A 22,361-nucleotide genomic window follows, 5' to 3' on the forward strand; every position below is an offset into this window, starting at 1 on the left:
GTCTAATACGATGAAGAGGTTAATCAGTGACCGTTTCTGCTTTAGGTATCAGTTTAGAGGGAGAGATTCACCGAAATTAGAAATAGAACCAAGGCAATGGCACCCATTAAGCCAGTGATTTCATCCATGGTGATCAGTACTTGATCTGGCTTGAGTTTGTGCGAGATGTTGGAATGTATTTTGTAGCATTAAAATATCCTATTTTTGTATCTGATTTATAGCCATACAGGACTTTGAAGCTCATTTCTTAGCAACATCACAGAATCAAAGGTCTAGATGGTCTATTTTTTTTATAAGAACATAATATAGTATTGCTTGATCGTGAACTTTTAAAATTAAAAAACAAAATGCAAACGGATTTGGAATTTTGACTCAAATTGGCGGAGCCTTCAAAAGCAAAAGTACATGTTCATCTGTGAAAGTTCTTCTTTTCTACAAGTCTTTCTTACAGTCAAATGTTCGTTTAATAATGCAACACCTTATTTTACAGTGTAGTGGCACTAAAGGGAGAGTATTTTATAGCTGTGAAGTTTTTCCTTTTTCTTTTTCTAAGCACAGTGCTTGATGGGAGAGTTGTCTGAAGCCGGATGGTCAGAAGCAGGGACTGACCACCTCTTCGCTCATTTCAGTCCTGTTAAAGCATCTGACAGCCCATAAGTGAGATGTGCCAATTGATTAATGAGCCAGAGTACTGATTTTATGTTTTCAGACTGCTAGCACAGGAGATGAAGCATTGTAGATACAGGTGTTTCCATAGCCTTCCTTTTCAAACAGGTACATAATGAAAGTAAGCACGGAGTTCACGAGGTTAGGGTGCCATGTTGAGATTCAGGACTTCCCATTTGGTATAAAAAGCAGTGTGGTGCTGTTATGTACCGGGATTGTGTGTGCTGGGCTTAGAGTCAGCTGCTCTAAGTTCTAGCTGTGGCACGTCTACTCTCCAACAGTGGATCCGATGAGGAGGCTTATTTTAAAGAATCTCGAAAACTGTAATAATTTCAACAGGAGGAGATTGATATAGAACATCAAGATAACTGAAATACCATGCATTCTCATTGCATGTCAAAGCTGATCATAATACATCTGGGGTGCCCGAGTGGCTCAGTGGTTAAGTGTCCAACTCAGGTCATGATCTCACGTTTTGTGAGTTTGAGCCCTGCATTGGGCTTCACGCTGACAGTGTGGAGCCTGCTTGGGATTCTCTCTCTCCCTCCCTCTCTCTCTGCCACTTCCTCGCTTGTGCTCTGTCTCTCTCAGAAAGAATGAACAAAAGAAATAAATTAAAAAAGATGATCATAATACATTCATGCAAAAATCAGTATACAAAATAGTAATAACTACAGTGTAATTTTTCTTGTAAAATATACCCCCCACCAGAAACACAAACACCATGGGTGTGTGTGTGTGTGTGTGTGTGTGTGTGTGTGTGTGTGTAGTCTGAAAATCATAATTTTTTGGTCTAGGAAATACAGAATAACTTAAATATTATACATTCAAATAGCTGAAGATAGCTTGCTGAGATGTAAAGTTGGAACTCTTATGTTTGGCAATTCCTGTGGGTTTCATTTATTTTTACTCTCTATCCTTTGTGTTTATTGGTAGTATTGAGTGTTTATTTTTGGAACTATTGTATCTTTTTCTCTGGGAAGCAATGAATGGCCACAGGTGGTTTTCATTTTTTTTAGCATGAGGCATGTGCACTGACAGCCTTTGAAACTCTCATGCTGTATAATGTGCAGGTGCTTTTATTGTTTATAGAAATTCCTAATCCTTGTTTGAAATTTATTAAATGGTGTGCCATCTGTAAGCCTCCCTAAATTCCGCAGATTAATTAGCCTTTAAAGTAAGGTTGCCTTTTATCTAACGTTAGTATAAACTCTTCCATCTGGGAACCTTCTCTTTCATGTGCTTGTTCAGTGTTCTGTATACTTTAGCACTCTGGAATTAAGTATTAATTATGGACCCTGGCCTTCTCAGTAACCATGAAGAGCACTAAGAATAACAGTAGACTGAACAAAGTGGCATTGTCCAGAGACTGCTTTGACGTGGTGAAGAATCATCCATCATGGCTTGGCCGCGGCTGCGTGTGTGTGTGTGTGCGTGTGCGTGTGTGCATGTGTGCACCGTGTTACTGAAGAGCGGGATGGTTACTCCTTAGGGAAGGTTTGCCGATGATGGTTACATAAGTTAGCATTCCTATGAAGCTTCAGTAAAGGAAGGAAAAAAGAGAAAAACACCTTCTTTTGACATCTCCTGTAGTTTTGTTTTGTTTTGTTTTTCCCCTTGTAGCTTCTGATTGAAAGTTTGTTGACAGTATTTGGTGCAGGGAGATTGGCTTTGGCTCTTTCGAGGAAGTGTTGTGTGGGGTTGGAATTGTGTTATTATTTTAAAAGAAATCAATATTATTTAATTCTGTTTACTGGTCTCACTGAACCATTGAATGCCACAGAGTGGAACGTTTATTTTTTAAAGTCAGTTACAAAACCTATAAAGTCAGTAGTTCAGTCATCTGTGTACTTTAAAAATAATCAGTTTAATATTATTTGGTGCTTTTTATGGACTTAATTTTGCTGCCTCACCCTCTGCCTCAAATAAATTAGACTAATGCTGTTAGTTCATTATGGACAAATAGGTTCCATAAGTTCTCACTTAGAAAATGTGACGCAAATAATTTTTCTCAGTAAGTTGTGATTATGGAAGATATTGTGGGTAGTAAGCAAAAACGTAGAATTACATAGTTTTGGCTTCTAATGTAAAAAATTGAGGTTGAGAGAGAGTTAACACTCCCGAAACAGTGGAGAACATTAAAGTGTTCAGGTATATTTTCCAAATTATAAGGGCGTAAGACATTCAGGAAAGATGGTTTAGCATAAGCACAGTGTGGAGGACCCTGAGATTTAGGTTAGTAGAGGAGACCGCATTACAAACTGGCGTAGATGGTATGACTAAAGGAATGAATTAGGTGTGTGTGGAGATTGGGGGGTAGCCTCAAATGATCAGAATTTGGGTGTGGATTGAATGGTTGTTGGGTTAGGGCAGAAGGTTTGGTTATTTAGGGGGGTGGTCACATCATGGAAGGCCTTGAAAACAGGTGGCCAACTATGATGCATGAATAGCTTGTTTTTGCAATAGAATAGCAAGGTTTTTTGTTGTTGTTGTTTTGCAGGGTGACTAATCTTGCAGATGGTAGACAGGAAGAGATTGGAGACCATTGAAAATATGTGGGAGACTATTGCAGTAGCCTGTAGGGATGTGGTCATGAGGGCCTGCTTTAGGAGGGTGACAGCAGGAATAGAGAGAACAGATTAAGTGAGACAACACTGTCCCGGGAAGCAACTTGGTCATTAGCATAGCCTCAGTGCATATTTAGTGAGTGAATCGGGTTGAGAGAGGGGATAAATATGGGGAATGAAGGAAAAATAAGTTGATGGTCACTTCCTCCTAGATATCTTGAGAGGCATTTATGACTGAGAGAAGATGGATAGATAAATCCAGATAGAGGGAGATGATGAGTTCAGTTTGTGGGAACTGAATTTGAAGCGATGGTAACTTTGCAAGTAGAAGTGGCCTTATAAGCAGTTGGATACAGGGTTCTGGAAAACAGTCAATTCAGAGCCTGAGTCTAAAGGTGTGTGGATATGTACATATATGTATATGTCAGGACACTTTCTGAGTTTCGTTTCTTTTCTTTTTCTTTTTTTTCCCTGAGTTTCTAAAGGGAAAATTGGAAGATCAATAAATAAGCCTTAGAAAAACATCAGAAGAAACCATTTCACATTTAGGTTTTAGAAGGCCTTAACCATTTGATTTCATTTTGCTTTGTTTAATATTTTTAAAACCTGTTTTAAAACAAACGTAACCTGTGTTTCGAACAGATAATGTTTTAAAGCAAACGTAACAGTCGTTTGCTTTTTTTTTTTAGTCGCTTGTTTGGTTTGTTTTTTGCTATGAACAAAAAATAATTGTTAAATAAAAATCAGTCTATTCTGATCTGGTTCTAAAATTGGAATGTTTCGATTCGTTATAACTTTTTCTAGATGGCTGTACTAAGGAGACAGCAACGTATGATAAAAAATCGAGAGTCCGCGTGTCAGTCCCGCAAGAAGAAGAAAGAATATATGCTTGGCTTGGAGGCCAGGTTAAAGGCCGCGCTCTCGGAGAATGAGAAGCTCAAGAAGGAGAACGGGTCACTGAAGAGGCAGCTGGACGAAGTGGTGTCTGAGGTGAGGGCCAGCGACGCAGCCCCAACAAGATGGGTTCAAGCATTCTTTTTTCCTGAGAAGCCATTGGGAATGGTGTGCATTTTAAATTGTGTAAACTAAGAGTACTAGGAAAAAGAGGGTGCGTTAAGCCCTAAAGCATTTGCAGTCGGAATAAAAGCATTGGGAAAAGGAGCTCGCGAATTGTACCTCCCAACCTGCGTTCAAAAAGCTGTGTTTCTCGGGTACCCGTCTCTTTCTAAGTGAGTCACCGTGAGGACCTTCAGTAGTCCCGCCAGGTCTTTCCGTTTAAAAAAGAAAATACAGGGGTGCCTGGGTGGCCCAGTCGATTAAGTGTCCGACTTCGGCTCAGGTCATGATCTCCCAGTTTGTGTGTTCAAGCCCCGCATCGGGTTCTGCGCTGACAGCTCGGAGCCTGGAGCCTGCTTTGGTTTCTGTGCCTCCCTCTCTTCTCTGCCCCTCCCCTGCTCATGTTCTGTCCTCTCTCTGTTTCTCAATATATAAACGGTTAAAAACAAATTTTAGAAAGAAAATACAAAATAAAATTTTAAACCGTTTCTCTGTCCACCTGACCCCCATTATGTTTTTTGCATGTTGTTGCCATGCTGGTCCCGATAAAGTCGACCTTCCCCTTGATTCTGTTCCTGAAACCTGCAGTTTCAGGATTTGCCACTGCAACGCTGTCTGGAACTGAATGGATGCCTGTGCCCAATGAGTGGGCTTCTTCCATTGGGGTTCTCTGTTTTGCCCTGAGCGCACGGGAGATTTAAGAGACGGGGAAAAAAACTACAGATGTATTTGAAAATTCTTTGAAGACCCATAGAAGTGTTAAATGGTTGAATTCTTTCCTTTTGGGGGGAAGAGGAAAGTGCAACAGTGGCCACTATGTTTCTTTTCTCCTGCTCCTTTGTTTTTCTCTGCTACCATCAGGGAACTAAGAAGGCTGCGCTCTAGCCTTGTGAAAAGTACCATTTCCTCACCTTTGAGGTTTATTATTATTATTATTATTATTATTATTTAACTAATAACTGCTGAAGAGGAGTGTGCTTATCTTACCCGTTGCTTTTTGCGAGATTAGTGTGTAGTTTAACCATATTTGACATGGTTATTTCTTTCAGAACCAGAGGCTTAAAGTTCCTAATCCGAAACGAAGAGCTATCTGTGTGATGGTGGTGTTGGCGTTTATAGTGCTCAACTATGGACCCATGAAGTGAGTGTGTTTTGTCTGCAAACACTGTTTATTTATTTTGGATACAAGCACTAAAAATTTTAGTTCTCATTGTTTTCACCTCTAGTCATAAGCTAGGGAAAAACAGATTTGTTTTGTTTTCCTCGGAGACAATATTTAGGTAAGAAGAAAGGAGAAGAAAGACTCGTTCCTCTTCCTTGTTCTTCCCCTAAGTCTAGTGGAAAAATCATGTCGTTTAATGGAGAAAGCCTTAACTTATTAAACAGATTGGTGGTGAGGCAGAGTTCGAGCCCTGCGTCCGGCTCTGTGCTGACGGCTCGGAGCCTGGAGCCTGCTTTGGATTCTGTGTCTCCCTCTCTCTGCCCCTCCCCCACTCATGCTCTGTCTCTCGCTCTCAAAAAAAAAAAAAAAGAAAATTAAAAGATTAAAAAAGAATTAAAAAGAATACGGAACCATTACATGTAAACATAAGTAACATTTTTATGGAAAATAACTATTTTCCAGACCCTCAAAAATTGAGTGAGAGGAGTAGCATTATTTTATTTATATTTGCCAAAAATCTTGATAGAAGCCAGCTCTATTCTCCTATCTGTTTCTTACTGCAATCCGTTGTGATAAATTGTTTTGGTTGAGATAAATGAAGAAAATCTAGATTCCCATAGGTATGTAGTTGAAAAGGGGAGAACCTTACTGACCCTTTGAAAGAATCTTGGGATCCTCAGGGCTTCACAGAACTGCTGACTTAATTTCTTTAACCGTTCTCCTATTAATGGGCATGTAGATTATTTTGAGTTATACAAATATATATACATATTAAGTATATACCAGATATACATTTTAAACACATAAATGTTTATGTGCACATATAAAAATATAGTTATGTAAAACACATCTAAAACGTATACATATAACATGTATTCATATATATATGTAGAAAGAGTATATATTGTGGGTATATATTTATTAGAGTCTAAGTATTCTAATTCATACCTTAGAATTAGAAGGTATGTGGGGCGCCTGGGTGGCGCAGTCGGTTGAGCGTCCGACTTCAGCCAGGTCACGATCTCGCGGTCTGTGAGTTCGAGCCCCGCGTCGGGCTCTGGGCTGATGGCTCAGAGCCTGGAGCCTGTTTCCGATTCTGTGTCTCCCTCTCTCTCTGCCCCTCCCCTGTTCATGCTCTGTCTCTCTCTGTCCCAAAAATAAATAAACGTTAAAAAAAAAAAAAATTAAAAAAAAAAAGAAGGTATGAATATCTGGAATCATGATGGAGTCTGCCAGATTGCCTCAAGTGCTGTGTGCTCATTTCGCATCTAGGCTATTATATAAGGTGCTTATTTATTCATTCAGTCACACATCCGGCAGATATTTATAGAGTACTTACAATTTGCCAGGTAGTGAGTAAGGAGCCAGGGATGCAAACATTGAATACGAGTATAGACTAGTAAAAGAAGTGGATATGGAAACAACTGTAGCATGAGTAAGACTTACGTAGATGTCATCTAAAGATGTGGGCCTACTCTTGAAGGGACACAGAAGTACCCAGTAACTCTGATAATGACAGTCTCGGAGGCTTTATGCAGTAGCATTTGATGAACAGTAAAGAGGACGGGGTTGGGGATACGTGTTGTTTTGTAAGCCCTCATGAGTTAATAGAGATTTGGGGGGGGAAGAGAAATTTATTTATTTTTAAAAATATTTGTTTATTTAGAGGGAGTGAGAGCTTGAATATGCGTGCGTGAACAGGGAAGGGGCAGAGGGAGGGAGAGAATCCCAAGTAGGTTCTGTGCCCAGCACAGAGCCTGAAGTGGTCTCGATCTCAAAGCTGTGAGATCGTGACCTGAGCTGAAATCGAGTCAGATGTTTAATTGAGCCACCCAGGTGCTCCTCACTTATTTATTTTTGAGACAGAGTGAGAGAGCGGGGGAGGGGCAGAGACAGGGAGAGAGAGAGTCCCGAGCAGGCTCTGCACTGTTGGTGCAGAGCCCAACATAGGGGTCGATCCCACGAACCATGAGATCATGACATGAGCCTGTGTCAGGAGTCAAATGCTCAACTGACTGAGCCACCCTGGTGCACCAGAGACAAAGACAAAATGTTTTTTGATGACTTAATGATTTTTACATCTGAGGATGAAGGGCGTGTGTGGGGGGATGGCTCTCATTTCTGTGAACAGAGGATTGATTGATTTTGGAAGGAGGAGACAGACGATGGTCCCATTTTATCAAGACGGTTTTGTGTCCAAAAAATTGGACGGTACAAACAGCAAAATTGAGAATGCAGAAAGCTCAAATACTTGAACATCCTGAGGAGTAGCCAGAGGAGATCTGTGTCTGTTTCTTCGTGGAGGCTTTTGGAAAAGAAAGCCAAGAAGTACTGGGCAGATCTGGGAAGTGTTCAAGTTTAAAAAAAAAAAAAGCATGCTTTAAAAGACTTAGATGGAAGAAAAGCAACAGAGAGCTGGAGGGAATGAAGAAATATCAAAGTATCTTAACAGGTTGGGATTTGTCCAGACACCAAGAAGAAAGGAGAAAAGAAACTGGCCATGAAACTCATAAAAAGCCAGGAACTGTTTCTTCTAGAGAAAGTCTGGCACGGATGGTAAAGCATCAAAGCTGAGAGGGCAGCACGAGCGGCCTGAAGGACTGACCCGGGCCCCCCTGCACCCGACGTTGGCAGTGTTGCTGCTCCATCCCGTATGGTCCTGGGAAGCTTGCTTGATTGACCCTGTCATTTGCAGCCCCTTCACTTCAAGACTGAAGATCTGCTCAGGGCTGGGAATCTTCCAGAGGAGCAGAAACTCCCCAGTTGAACCTTATTAGCACCACCTGGAACGTATTTGGTGACTGACTTCCACATTATGGCCTTGTAGATCTGTACACCTTGAGCGTTACTGTGTTGTCATTGGTACGGAAAAAAGCAAGACGGAGAGTTCTAACTGAGCTTCTCTCAAGTCCCACAAAACTAAGTCTGGCCAAAGAGACACTTTAATGAGAGACTTCCAAAGCATTTTAAATTTAGGAAACAACTCTTTCAGAACAGACCACATTTCCATAATAAAGTTGTTAGTGTGGTTTCAGATGTTCAATGTAGCATTGACGTTCTGTGCCATATAGGTATGGGTCCAAGTGAGAAAATCTATAGTACACAAGTTTGCTGAATATAAGTATGCCTTAAGCATTGTCTGAAGGCGCTTGGTGATGAAATGTAAATACATCTCACATCGAAAGTAAGAGAGTTTCGTGCACCAAAACTGACTCGTTTGAAGCATCTTCGGTTACTGAATAGTCATCACACAGAAAAAGAAAATAAACCAAACAGACTTTAAAAGGGTTAATTTTTCTGACCTTGTTGATGTTGTGTGGATGGTGAAGACGGCAACCAGCTGTTTCTGGCACACGATTCAAAGAGCTGTCCCGCTCTGGGTGGTCCATGAAAGTAGTAACTCTGGGCAGCAGGGAATGGTTAACCTGAACAAGTATGCATTGGTAGGAAACCCCCTTTTTACTCACTACTCGTTGGGGTTGAGTCTATGTTCATTAGTTCTATTCTACTTTTTTTTTTTTAATGTTCATTTTTGAGGGAGAGAGAGAGAGAAAGAGCACACGTGTGAGCAGGGGAGGAGCAGAGAGAGGGAGACAGAGAATCCAAAGCAGGCTCAGGCTCTGAGCTGTCAGCACAGAGCCTGACGCAGGGCTCCAACTGACGAACCTTGAGATCGTGACCTGAGCCGAAGTCGGATGCTTAACCGACCAAGCCCCACATTAGTCCTATTGTATAGTCGAAGGGCCAGAAATTTAACCAAGGTCTCTTTTTAAAAATTATCACTGAAAACTCTGCCTTCTCTTCAATGCCATAGTTTTTCTCTACCATTGTCCAAGAAACCTTAAGGGCTTGTATTTTTGGTAGTGTATTGGGCTAGAGGTAAGGAGAAACTCTTTGCAGTTCAATATGTCAGAAAATGCTGGATTAAAAAATCAAAGCTCTTATGTAATGGCTGAACTGAAGACAAAGTAAGGCCTTCTCAGAGGTCAGAAATTTAAGGTAACGTGAATGCATTGATAGGCTAACATTGGAGGTGGTGCTTGTCCTAGAGTTATTTCCTGATCTTTTGGCCTAGAGTCTGACAACAGGAAAGAAAGCTCTGGGGTTCTAAAGAAAGTAGGAAGTCACACCTGAGCCCCGTACCCCCTTCCCAAACCCAAATAAAGCCGGAACTTCCAAAACATGACATTGTTAGTTGCCAAAAGACGGGGGGAAAGTAGATTGTTCTACCACAGAGGGAGAGTGTTGGTAAGTACCTGTCTTGATACTGGCTTTGAGGAGAGTGGACATAAAGACAAACAAAAGTCTTCTGGAGAATTCATTATCACCAGACTTAACTCGTACAGGTTTGAGCCTGAATTTATACTACTGTTGTGACACCCCAAAAAACCAAACCAAAAATTTGGTTTAAGTGGCCCTGTGTTGGTACCACTAGGCTTCCGGCAGATACAAATGCAAACTCTTCTCAAGGAAGGCACTTTAAAAAATTTTTTTTTTTTCAACGTTTTTATTTATTTTTGGGACAGAGAGAGACAGAGCATGAACGGGGGAGGGGCAGAGAGAGAGGGAGACACAGAATCGGAAACAGGCTTCAGGCTCTGAGCCATCAGCCCAGAGCCCGACGCAGGGCTCGAACTCACGGACCGCGAGATCGTGACCTGGCTGAAGTCGGACGCTTAACCGACTGCGCCACCCAGGCGCCCCTCAAGGAAGGCACTTTAAACATCCGTCCTGAAAAAATTGCTGCAGATACAGTTCCAGTTGAACATGAGCCAACATCCCATTTTCTCCCCCAACTCATGAAACCAGCTAGGAACCCAGCCACCACGAACAAGAGTTAGAACAGAGTCAGACTCTGAGGACTACGGGTATTCGAATCAACAGATACAGAATGCTAACTATATTAAATAAGAAAGGGAGTTAAAGAATGACGAAGAAACCAAAGACTCAGAATTGATCCAGACATTTTGAAAAAAACATCTAGAAATGTGATAAGTTCAAAATAGAAAAACATGGGGCGCCTGGGTGGCTCAGTCAGCTAAGCGTCCTACTTCGGCTCAGGTCATGATCTCGCGGTCCGTGAGTTCGAGCCCCGCGTCAGGCTCTGTGCTGACAGCTCAGAGCCTGGAGCCTGTTTCCGATTCTGTGTCTCCCTCTCTCTCTGACCCTCCCCCGTTCATGCTCTGTCTCTCCTTGTCTCAAAAATGAATAAACGTTAATAAAAACAATGACCAGGTTAAAACAACAAAATAGGCACCTTTGGAGAAAGACATAGCGAATGGGAACACAGGGCTGAAGCAAAACAGCGTAACAGAGGAGATGGCAACCATGACAGGGGCCAAGAGACTTGAGGCTACCCTACCATGGCCACGTAATCAAGGTAACATCGGTCAGGAGACATGCTGATGGTCTTGTACCTCCTGGGGTGATGCAGGATACAATGACACTCACGTGACATTCTGGCCAAAAATGTATACCCTTAATTTGCTCATGAGAAAACAGCTAAATCCACGCAGAGGGGATAATGTATAAGATAAATGGCCCACCATCTTAAGCGTCAGCATATTCAGGAAGAAGGAAAATAACTGAAAGAAGGTTTGAGACACAGAAATGAACGGCCAGCAACAACAAAAATAATAGTTGTGGATGAAGCATTTTAAAAAGTCGATGATCTAAAACATTAACAATGTTTAGCTTGCAAGGTTGAAGCACATCAAGGTGGGAGAATTTTCTGTACAATAATACCTGATAAGTTGGGAAAGGTGTGATCAAAGTTAAAACACTCAAAGTTCTTAGTCTTGTTTGGGAAGTAGGTAAAGATGCTGATTGTTTAGACTTGTTAAATTACATTACCCCCTAACAAAATACAGTTGAGGTGTATGCTTTCAAACTCTAGTGGAAGCAACATCACTGAATGAGGTGGACAGACTCAACCCCAAAAAGGCATGAAAAGAGGGAAAGAAACTACTAGATTATGAAAGCCCAAAATGTGATAGAAGAAATGAATCTAGAACATTATGCATAATCACAATATGTGAAAATGGACTGAACTCTGCATTTAGAAGGCACAGATTGTCAGACTGGAGGGGGAAGAAGGCAAAATTCAACTTCTTGCTTTTTTACAAGAGAAACACCTAAAAGTATCAAGCTGCAGAAAGTCGAAGTTGGAAAGTCAGGGGATGGATGGGGTGCCTGGGTGGCTCAGTCGGTAAGCATCTGACTCTTGGTGTCGGCTTAGGTTGTGATCTCACGGTCGTGAGATTGGGCCCCATGTCCCCCTCTGCGCTGTCAGATTCTCTTGGGATTCTCTCTCTTTCCCTCTTTCTCTGTCTCTGCTCCACTCATGCTCACTCTCTCTCTCTCTCTCTCAATATAAATAAATAAACATAAAAAAAGTCAAGGGATGGATGGAAAAAGCGAATAGTTGCCAAAAGAATCTGGAGTTGCTTTATTCATTAAAATAATTTTTTTAATGTTCATTCATTATTTTTGAGAGACAGAGCATGAGAGAGAGAAAGAGACACAGAATCTGAAGCAAGGCTCCAGGCTCTGAGCTGTCAGCACAGAGCCCGACGCAGGGCTCAAACTCACAAACCATGAGATCATGACCTGAGCTGAAGTCAGACGTTTAACCGACTGAGCCACCCAGGTGCCCCTGGCGTTGCTTTATTAATATCAGACAGATATACTTTAAGGAGAAAGCATTATTAGACATAATCACTTATCGATTAAAAGGTTAGTTTATCAGGAAGATCTAATAATTCTAAATTAGTATATAGCTTGCAATATATAGAACTATGGGGAAAACTAGCATTCCACTGCCGTAGTGGGAAATTTTGAGTGTACCTCTCTCTTGATAGACCACAGTGAAAAGAAAATCTGCAAGTATGTAGAAGGTTTGAATATTATCATTATGAAACTTGATGTAATGGCCATTTACATAATTACTGCATTTACCAACACACAGTTTTTGAACTCTAGGTGGAAATGTTAAAAAAGAGAATTGATCTGTGCCAAATCATAAAGGAAGTCTCGACAAATTTCGTAGACTAACACGTAGACTACATTCACTGCCGGTGTAATTAAAGTCGAACAGTAGCAAAAAGATAAGAACCTCCTACGCTCCTAACACCTAAAAAACACACTTTTTTTTTTCCAACGTTTTTATTTATTTTTTTGGGGGACAGAGAGAGACAGAGCATGAACGGGGGAGGGGCAGAGAGAGAGGGAGACACAGAATCGGAAACAGGCTCCAGGCTCTGAGCCATCAGCCCAGAGCCTGATGCGGGGCTCGAACCCATGGACCGCGAGATCGTGACCTGGCTGAAGTCGGACGCTTAACCGACTGTGCCACCCAGGCGCCCGTAAAAAACACACTTTTAAGTAACTCATAGATCAAAGGAGAAATTAAAACGAAATTATTACTGAATGGTGCTAAAAATGCTATTCATCAGACCTTGTAGGAAGTATATTGTGTGGAATAAGCAAATTGTAGAAGAGTATTTGCAGTAGTCAAGTAAGCATTGAGCACGTTTAAGTCACATCAAGGCCAGCCTGAGTATTTTGCCCCGTGCTGCCAAATCAGCCTGTTTGCACACCACAGAACTTGCCACGTTGTGCCTGTTATTTGTTGGTATCTGGGTCTTCGCTACTATAGCTTTTGTGTTGTTTTCTTTCCTTTTTTTTTTTTTTGAGAAGCTGTGCCTCCATGCACTTTCTGTATCCTCAGCACCTAGCACGACGTGTACAGGACATGGCAGACGCTAAAAAAGTGCCGCCCTGACTCACTAAGATTCAGGACTTTGTCAGCCTGATGGGGAGAGATGGGCATTCCCGGTAAAGGCGGTGCTGTGAGCGGATGTTCAGGGAGGATGGCTTTCACCTGCCGTGAGCAGCAGTCAGAGATGGCTGGCGCTCACTTGGCTTCTAGATCATGCTTGAAGTAGTGTAGCCACTTAATAAATATTTGTTGGATGTAGTTGAGGGGCCAAACAAGGGAACGAGTGCATGATTGCACGCGAATGAGTGTAGACCGGGGGGGTGGGGGTGGGGATGGGACACAGCAGGGCTGAAAGGGTGGGTTGTGGCCAGTTCGTACGTGGCGGGGGGGGGGGGTGCATCCTGTTCCTGCAGAGGAGAAGGCCTAACATGGCACGTATTGTGCTGGTGACTGCTGAGTGGCGTGTGTTGTGAGCGTCTGCCGGGAAGGGGACGTACGTGGACAGAGTGATCACAAGGGAAAGCTTCACCGGGGAGAGTGAAATTCGAGATTTATAAGGAGAGGAGGGACAGACGTTCCATGGGAAGCGGAGGACACATGACACGAGCCAGGGCATAATACAGACGTGGGAAAGACGTTATTTCCCCATTTCTACCCTTTTTGTTGCCTTAGAAAAAACAGTAAGTAACAAGGCAAAAAAAAAAAAAAAAGCCTTTTCACCTCCTGGGCCTTTTATGACTAAGTTTTCTAATTTTTTTTTTCTGGTTTTATGTTTTTTATGACACCTTAATTTGCACAGCCTTTGTTTTTATCTCATTACTACTACCTTCCGCATTATAAGTGTAGTTTCTTCTAATCATTTTTCACACACTGAACCTTCTAATGGATGTTGAAATTGGATAGGATATAATATAAATGGTTATCTGGTTTACATTTTGTGAGGATGAGGAAGAGATATTTTCATTGTAGGGGGGATGCTTAATGTTTAGAATTTCCTCCTCTTGGGTCCCTGCTAAATTAAAGCAATGTTCAAAGATTATACCTGGGGCGCCTGGGTGGCTCATTTGGTTAAGTGTCTTGACTGTGGCTCAGGTCATGATCTCACGGTTCATGAGTTCGAGCCCTGCATCGGGCTCTGTGCTGACAGCTCGGAGCCTGGAATTTGCTTCGGATTCTGTGTCTCCCTCTTTCTCTGACTCTCCCCTACTCATGCTCTGTCTGTCTGTCTCTCTCTCTCAAAAATAAATAAACATTAAAAAAAATTTTTTTTTAAAATCATACCTGCTGTTGGTCATACAGAGGCGTGGTTTTCATTGCTACTCCGTGCTGATGTGTTTCTGTTTTGGTGTTATTTTAAATTTGTCCCTCAAGACCATTTTGACATTGGGGAGGTTTAACTCTCCCCCATACCTCAGGAATTGATGTAAATCTCAGCCTTGTACAGATATCCAGGAAATAGGGTAGGGTGGAGAGAATGAGCAGTGTTCCTTTTAGACATTTGTAAAAATATTTCTCGGTGGAGGGAAGTTGAATTAATTTAAGAAAAGCAGGGGAAATAAAGGAAGAGAAAAGGAAAATGGGTTAATCTTGATGGAAGAAAAGAATCTCCAAAAGGTTCTGTTGGTAGCATGAAGTTTAACCAGCGATAAGTTGTGTTGAAAATACTTCCATCTTTATAGAACAGGGTGTTTAAAGCTGGTTGGAGAAACCTCAGTCTGAGCCCTACGTGCAGTCTGTCATTTATTGTCATGAGTTTTGTTGACTGTTGGGTAATGACACGGACCACGGGTTTTTGATGCAGAAGTTTGTCTGGAGGTTTTGCAGATTTTACTTGCCTCCTTAAAAGTTTGGATGAAAAAAAAAAGTTGGGATGATTTTTTTGTTAAATTCTCTCATAGTCGTTCGCAGCCATGGCTGTACGTTAATAATCAGTAGGAAATCTTCAAAAGGGAGGAGCCCTGCCCAAAACTTGTGGAATCTGGTAGGATGGATCTAATTCATTTGCTCTTAAACACAATGTTTTTCCCCCAGGGAGTCTGAAGTATGTCCAGAGTTGAAAATTGTGTATAGTGTAGTATTTCTTTCTTTTTCTACATTGGCCTCTGTAGAAATTATAAGAGCATTTGTCCATTGAATTAGAAGATAATCTACATAAGAGAAGTTTTATTAAATCTCTGGACAGACACCTCTGTGTTTATAGGTTTGCCTTCTGTAATTGGGGAAATGTATGGACCTCTGGTTTGGACTGAGTGAGACCATAGCATAACCTTGTAAGAAGCATTTCTTCCTGGCACACAGGACTGCAGTGTATAGATTCCTTTGGTATGTTTTCTCCTTCTTATTTTATTTTATTTTATTTTATTATTTAAAAGTTTTTTTTAACATTTATTTATTATTGAGAGACAGAGAGACACAGAGCGTGAGCAGGGGAGGGGCAGAGAGAGGGGGAGACACAGAATCCGAAGCAGACTCCAGGCTCCGAGCTGTCAGCACGGAGCCCGACGTGGGGCTCGAACCCACAAACTGCGAGATCATCACCTGAGTTGAAGTCAGTCACTTAACCAACTGAGCCACCCAGGCAACCCTCTCCTTCCTATTTTAAAAGTCACTGTAATCATTCTCCTTTTCACAAAACACAAAGCAATATCTCAAGGAGATTTTGAACATGCTGGGTCTTAAGAAAAAATAACAAGTGTTTGAAGTGGATGATGCTTTTTCCTTGTTTGTTCCGGGTTAGGCACTCTCCCCTCCTGAGAACGGAATCTGTGTAGTTTGAGACATCAGACTTGGATGAAGAAGGGTAAATCATACTTAAGGGCCGGCTACTCTGTGGTTTGCTTATGAGACTGTGCTAAAGGAACAGCTGACCACAGAAAATATGGCACTGAATTTGAGTTGTCTGGAACTGGTTAGAACTGAAATGTCTCTATTCGAACATTCTCTAAGTTTGTCAGCTTTTCATAATTTTTATAGGAAAAACTCTAGCTTCTTATCCTGAGATGAGCCTGTCCCCAAATCTGGCTCCAATTTTTTTTTTTTTTTTTCCTGTTCAATTGCTGAGCACATTTTGCTGTATGAAATCATTATTGGCTGTAGGTTAAAAGTTACTGTATAACTTAAATGTCAGAATTCAAACCAAGTATACATGGTTTTGTTCAGCCAGATTTTAAAGTGAAATCTAATTCAAGTTCTTGGCTAAAAGTACTTTCCACATTTATCAAAGTGACACATAAACTGAAGAAATACAATACATCTAAATACCAGGTGTTACTGAATCCTGGCTTTGCAGAGCAGTAATAGAGCTAAGGTCAGTCTGTCCCCCAAATAGTCCAATTTATTCATGTTCTTCAAAAAAGTATCTGTGCAGAGTAATTGGTTTCTTCCAGCCTCTGTAGATTTCATCCTTTGTTTTAAAAAGTGGCTTAGAGTCTGTCAAGTGCGGAGCTGAGTTTTGAGGGCATGGAAAAATCTGTTGATGATTTTCTTTAGTTTTGGACTTCATCTGAGTTGCATATTGGCGGGTTTATAAGGAGTACCCCAGTGGTTTTATCATTTATTGCTTGGCTACCTTTTCCCCAGACTTGAATTGTTATAGTGAGGGGAAAGGCATTTGAAATCAGAAACCTTTGCTAATTTCCTTCTTTACCTTGAGTAAGTCACTATGTCACTTTCAAGATAAAAGGAGATAATGTAACTTCTTTCTTTCTTTTGAGACTAGGTCATTGGGAAACTAGGGCAGGTGAGAAAACTGCCAGAATTTAGGTTGGGTACTTTGAGTTTTTCTTTAGACCACAAATCTTAGTTAACCTGTGTGGTGTGTCTGAAGCAGAGTTCTCAACCACTATCTTCAGTATTTAGTAATCCGGGTAGAATCCTGCTGTGGAAGTTGAACAAAACATAAAAAATAAAGGAATACACAGCTTTATTTTGTAGTAAGTGAAGGTCTAGTCTAATACTAAGGTAGTATAGGATAACTTGGAAAGTTTTGATTAAAAAAATATATATATGTAATTATGTATCATTTAAGCTTTTAGGCAGTTTGCCGTTAAATTTCTTATTTTCTCCAGATTTGAGCTGTTTTGTAATTTCAGTAAGCATTTGAAACATAAATATTTTAATGGTCATTGTACAGATTTTTTTTTTTGAGAGGGAGAGTGCATGTGCATGAGTTGGGGAGGGGCAAAGGAAGAGAGAGAGAGAGAGAAAGAGAGAGAGAAAGAATCCCAAGCAGGCTCCATGCCTAGCAAGGAGACCCCATGTGGGGCTCAATGTTATGACCTTGAGATCATGACCTGAGCTGAAATCAAGAGTCAGACCCTTATCCGACTGAGCCACCCAGGTGCCCCTAGGTTGTTTTTAACGGAGTTAGGGTCAGTGTAGCATGAACTATGAGTGTGTGGTGTGTATTTAGACTTTGTGTTGACTGTGTTCTGCACATAAGGTGGCACTAACGCGTTATGTCCGCAGTTAATTTGTCCTAGTCCATGACCTCTGAAGAGCTGATCTGTATGCCTTATAAGGCTTTGTTTCTCAGCCCTTCTCAGTAAAGCAGCATTACTTACTTTCATTTTTCTTTCCTGTGTGGGTTTTGTTGGTGTTGATGTTGTGAATTTGAAAATGCGAGATAGATAGATGGAAATAAGACAGTGGGAAGAAAAGAAGATGAATAAAAAGGAGAAGATAATTAATTGCATAATTTAGTTGGCTGTATGTTGATATCATCTGTGCTTGGTAAAGGTAGAGGATTTTGTGTTTACCGTGTTAAGCTGGGTTTGTTTTTTTTTTTTTAATCAAATATGTACTGTGCACCAAGCATACTAATCTAAGCACTTTATATAAATTCATTCTCCTACAACTATAAGGGCAGTATTATTATCTCCATTTTACAGACGAGGAGACTAAAGTCACAGCTGATAGTGTTGCAGAGCTAAGATTCATAATCTGGGTCCGGAGCCCTTGTCTTTTTTTTTTTTTTTTTTTTTTTTTTAATTTTATTTTTTCAACGTTTATTTATTTTTGGGACAGAGAGAGACACAGCATGAACGGGGGAGGGGCAGAGAGAGAGGGAGACACGGAATCAGAAACAGGCTCCAGGCTCTGAGCCATCAGCCCAGAGCCTGACGCGGGGCTTGAACTCACGGACCGCGAGATCGTGACCTGGCTGAAGTCGGACGCTTAACCGACTGCGCCACCGAGGCGCCCCCGGAGCCCTTGTCTTTTTTTTTTTTTTTTTTTTTTTTTTTTAAATTTTATTTTTTCAACGTTTATTTATTTTTGGGACAGAGAGAGACACAGCATGAACGGGGGAGGGGCAGAGAGAGAGGGAGACACGGAATCAGAAACAGGCTCCAGGCTCTGAGCCATCAGCCCAGAGCCTGACGCGGGGCTTGAACTCACGGACCGCGAGATCGTGACCTGGCTGAAGTCGGACGCTTAACCGACTGCGCCACCGAGGCGCCCCCGGAGCCCTTGTCTTAATCACTAATAGAGCCATCAGGCCGAGGAAAAGAAGTTGGTATTGACAGAATGAGGAGAGGAGTCAGGACTCTATCCAGTAACATTATTCACCTCTCTAAAGCTTAGGATTGGCTGTGAAGGGAGTAGAAAATGCTCATTTTATAAGTTGGATATATTGATATAAATGTAACAGAAAAGAGATTGCACTCAAATTTACAGGCATCTTTTTGACATTTGGAATGATAGGAGGATGGCTTTCCTAGGTGAGAAGATACTAAAGTTGTTTGCATACAGACTTTTTATATTAAACATTGACTCAGTGGGATATCAGCAGTTGAGTAAGTACAGTGTATTAGTCATCTATTGCTGTGTAACAAGTCACCCTAAAACGTAAAGGCTTAAAACAACATTTACTCTGCTAAAGTGTCTATTTGATTTGGGCAGGGCTCAGTAGAGACAGCTCTTTGTTTCTGTGAGTGTCAACTGGGTGGCTTGGGTTCGTGGACTCCTTCCAAGATGGCTCACTCATCACGGTCAGCAAGGTGGTGCTGGTTTCACCTGAGACCTGAGCCAGGGCTGTGGGCCAGGGTTCTCCGTTCTTCTTCAGTTAGGCCTCTCCCATGGCTGGGTTCCAAGAATAAGCATCACCTATTAGAAGACCGCTTTCTTGATAATTGTTCACCGAATGAATGACAGGATCTCATGCTGTTTTCTTGCTCCCGTTGGCTGACTTGGCAAACTTCCACTGTAAAGTTCATGTTTCTTCTCAGGGTCTGGTAATCTCAGGTTCTGAGAACTACTTTTGAGAAAGTTTTTGAAATCTTGATTTAAAGATTGATTTCTCTATTCAGTCACATTTCTGTTTCTAGTAAATTACCCCCAGTCACTACGAGCCTGCAAAAATCATCTGTGAACCATTCAATAAACAGAAAAAACTTTAGAGAACTTTTTGTCTTTAGTCTCAGTTGCAATGAAAATTAACATAATTTCCTGTTCCTGGATCTGGAGATGGTGTAATAATGAGTTCACCACCTGCTATTCTTGAGTTGTGAGTTAGTGTCCCTAAAATGAAGATCTGGATTTTTCTCTTGACATGAGGCAGAATAGTACATAAATTTCATCTGTTATTTAAAAAAAAAAAAAATTATTTCCTGTAAGCTAGGCATTGTCCTAGAATAAAACACAGGTCCCTGTACTCCTTAAACATATATTCTAGTGAGGACAGACTGATAAAAAACATAAGTAAATATAATGATACAGTTGTAGTTTCTTTGGATAAAGGGATAAACTCTAGCAGAGTGAGTGGTTTTACAGGTGTGAGGGTGGGTGTTGGAGCTGGAGTTTTAAATAGCGATCATTGTAAAGTAGACATTTGAACCAAGGCTTAAAGAGAGGGCTAACAATATGGATATGTGGGGGAAGGGCATTCCTGGCAGAGGGAACAGCCAGTGCAAGTGCCCTGGGGTTGGAGGTGTGCCTTACATGTTTGGGGAAAAGCAGGGAGGTCAGGGTGGCTGGGCTGAAGTGAGCAAGGGGGAGAGAAACAGGTGATGATGCCGGAGAGGGAAGATGGATGGAGGGGTTAAGTTTAGTGAGGCCTTGGTCATTTTAAGCGTTTGGGCTTTTACCATTTTTTTAGAAATAGGGAGCTATCTGAAGGATTGAACAGAGGAGTGACATAATAATCTGACCCAGATTTCAAAACAGTCACTCCAGTTGCTGTGTTGTGAGTAGGCCGAACCTGGCAGGCAGGAAGACCAGCTGTACCATTGACTTCTCTGTGTCCCCCTTGGGACACATGGCACTTTTTGATTTATAGAAGCATGTTCACATCTGTCATTTTTTTTCTTTTCTTTTTTCTTTCTTTCTTTCTTTCTTTCTTCTTTCTTTCTTTCTTTCTTTCTTTCTTTCTTTCTTTCTCTCTCTCTCTCTCTCTCTCTCTCTCTCTCTCTCTCTCTCTTTCTTTCTTTCTTTCTTTCTTTCTTAATGTTTGTTTATTTTGAGGGAGAGAGACAAAAATGTGAGCAGGGAAGGGGCAGAGAGAGAGGGAGACCCAGAATCCCAAGCAGGCTCCAGGCTCCAGGCTCCGAGCTGTCAACACAGAGCCTGACGCGGGGCTCGAACTCACAAACTGCGAGATCATGACCTGAGCTGAAGTCGGACGCCTGACTGAGCCACCCAGGCGCCCCAACACATCTGTCATTTCACTTGAATCTTTGAGAAACGGAAATATTTGTTATTTTTCCTCTTTTACACGTGAGGAATTGGCAGCTCAGAGAAGGTAACCAGCTGTCCCAGGGCTACTCAAGTGGGGAATCTCGGAGCCACCCCTTGAACCCAGACCTCCTGACGCCAAAGTTTATGCTCTTTCCGCTCTCCTCCGTTAAAACTGGAAGAACTGCATGCTCTTTGCAGCTTCAAGTGGTTTCGCGTTTTCACGGGTGGGTGTCAGATCAACAGAGCGGCTGCAGCTCTTCCTTCCGGAGATGAGAACCAGTATGATTCTTACCTGCTGAGATGGCTTGAATTTAAGATTGACCTACTTGTACCATAAGGAAGCAGGTTTGCAAAGGGTGGGATGGATTTGGAAATGTGCTGTGTTTTGTTCAGCTACTTGGTATGAACATTGGCTGTGTCATATCTTAACGATTAAGTGGCTTCACAGTCATCTAAGACAGTCGTTGGCTTTTAGAATTTTGTAAATGAAAGAGTAAAGTAACAATTCTCCTAATGCCTTGTCTGGAATTTTGGATAATTGAAATTATTTGTGGTTTATTAATCTATGCTTTCAGGCCCCTTGGCCCATAACCTGAGCGGTTTATTGGTGTAATGCTGATTTGTGGTTTAAAACCGTTGTATCTTGGGGCGCCTGGGTGGCTCAGTCGGTTAAGCGGCCGACTTCGGCTCAGGTCATGATCTCGCAGTCCGTGAGTTCGAGCCCCACGTCGGGCTCTGTGCTGACAGCTCAGAGCCGGGAGCCTGTTTGAGATTCTGTGTCTCCCTCTCTCTGACCCTCCCCTGTCATGCTCTGTCTCTCCCTGTCTCAAAAATAAATAAAATGTTAAAAAAAAAAATTAAAAACAAAAACAAAAAAATGTTGTATCTCCTCCAGAGTAGCCTGTTTCTGATCACAGAGATGTAGGGACTGTCACTTTCTTAATATTTGTTAGTTTATTTAAAATACGGAATAGAATCTAATTTAAGCTCATTATGAGAAGAGTTTGATTAGACTATTAAGGTTATCAACTATACACAGTCATTGCCCTTATCACACTGACTCTTACTGTGACTGAGCCATCTCTTTGTATCAATAGACATTTAATTTTTCTGGGGCACCTGGGTGGTTCCGTCCGTTAAGCATCCGGCTCTTTGGTTCAGGTCATGATCATGGTTCGTGGGATTGAGCCCCGCATTGGGCTCTGCGCTGACAGCTCGCAGCCTGCTTGGGATTCTCTCTCTCCTTCTCTCTCTCTGCCTCTCCCCTGCTTGCTGTCTTTCTTTTCTCTCTTTCTCTCTCTCAAAAAATAAATTAAAATAAATTTAATTTTTCCAGAATTAATGAAAAGAGACATTGAATGATTTAAAATTCTCATGTCAAGAATCTAAAAGTTCACATCAACAGTTTTCTCTTCTTTGTACATTTGGCTGTGATAAGGACTGTCAAATTCCTTGTTAATACTTGTGGTGTCACCGTTGTATCTAAGACAGTCTTGAATTCTGGCAGTGAAATAAA

General features: G+C 41.5%; 1 protein-coding gene across 4 annotated transcripts in view; it reads left to right on the forward strand.

The window, feature by feature from the left end:
- Positions 1 to 22,361, forward strand: part of ATF6 (activating transcription factor 6) — a 202,722-nt gene that overhangs the window by 41,732 nt on the left and 138,629 nt on the right. For all 4 annotated transcript variants that reach the window (XM_045456584.1, XM_045456585.1, XM_045456587.1 and 1 more), the window contains exons 8-9: positions 4,038 to 4,223; positions 5,339 to 5,430. In XM_045456584.1, the coding sequence (XP_045312540.1) occupies positions 4,038 to 4,223; positions 5,339 to 5,430 (278 nt within the window). The remainder of the gene's footprint in view (positions 1 to 4,037; positions 4,224 to 5,338; positions 5,431 to 22,361) is intronic.

Source organism: Leopardus geoffroyi, chromosome C3 (genome assembly GCF_018350155.1).
Source record: "Leopardus geoffroyi isolate Oge1 chromosome C3, O.geoffroyi_Oge1_pat1.0, whole genome shotgun sequence".
Lineage (NCBI taxonomy): Eukaryota > Metazoa > Chordata > Mammalia > Carnivora > Felidae > Leopardus > Leopardus geoffroyi.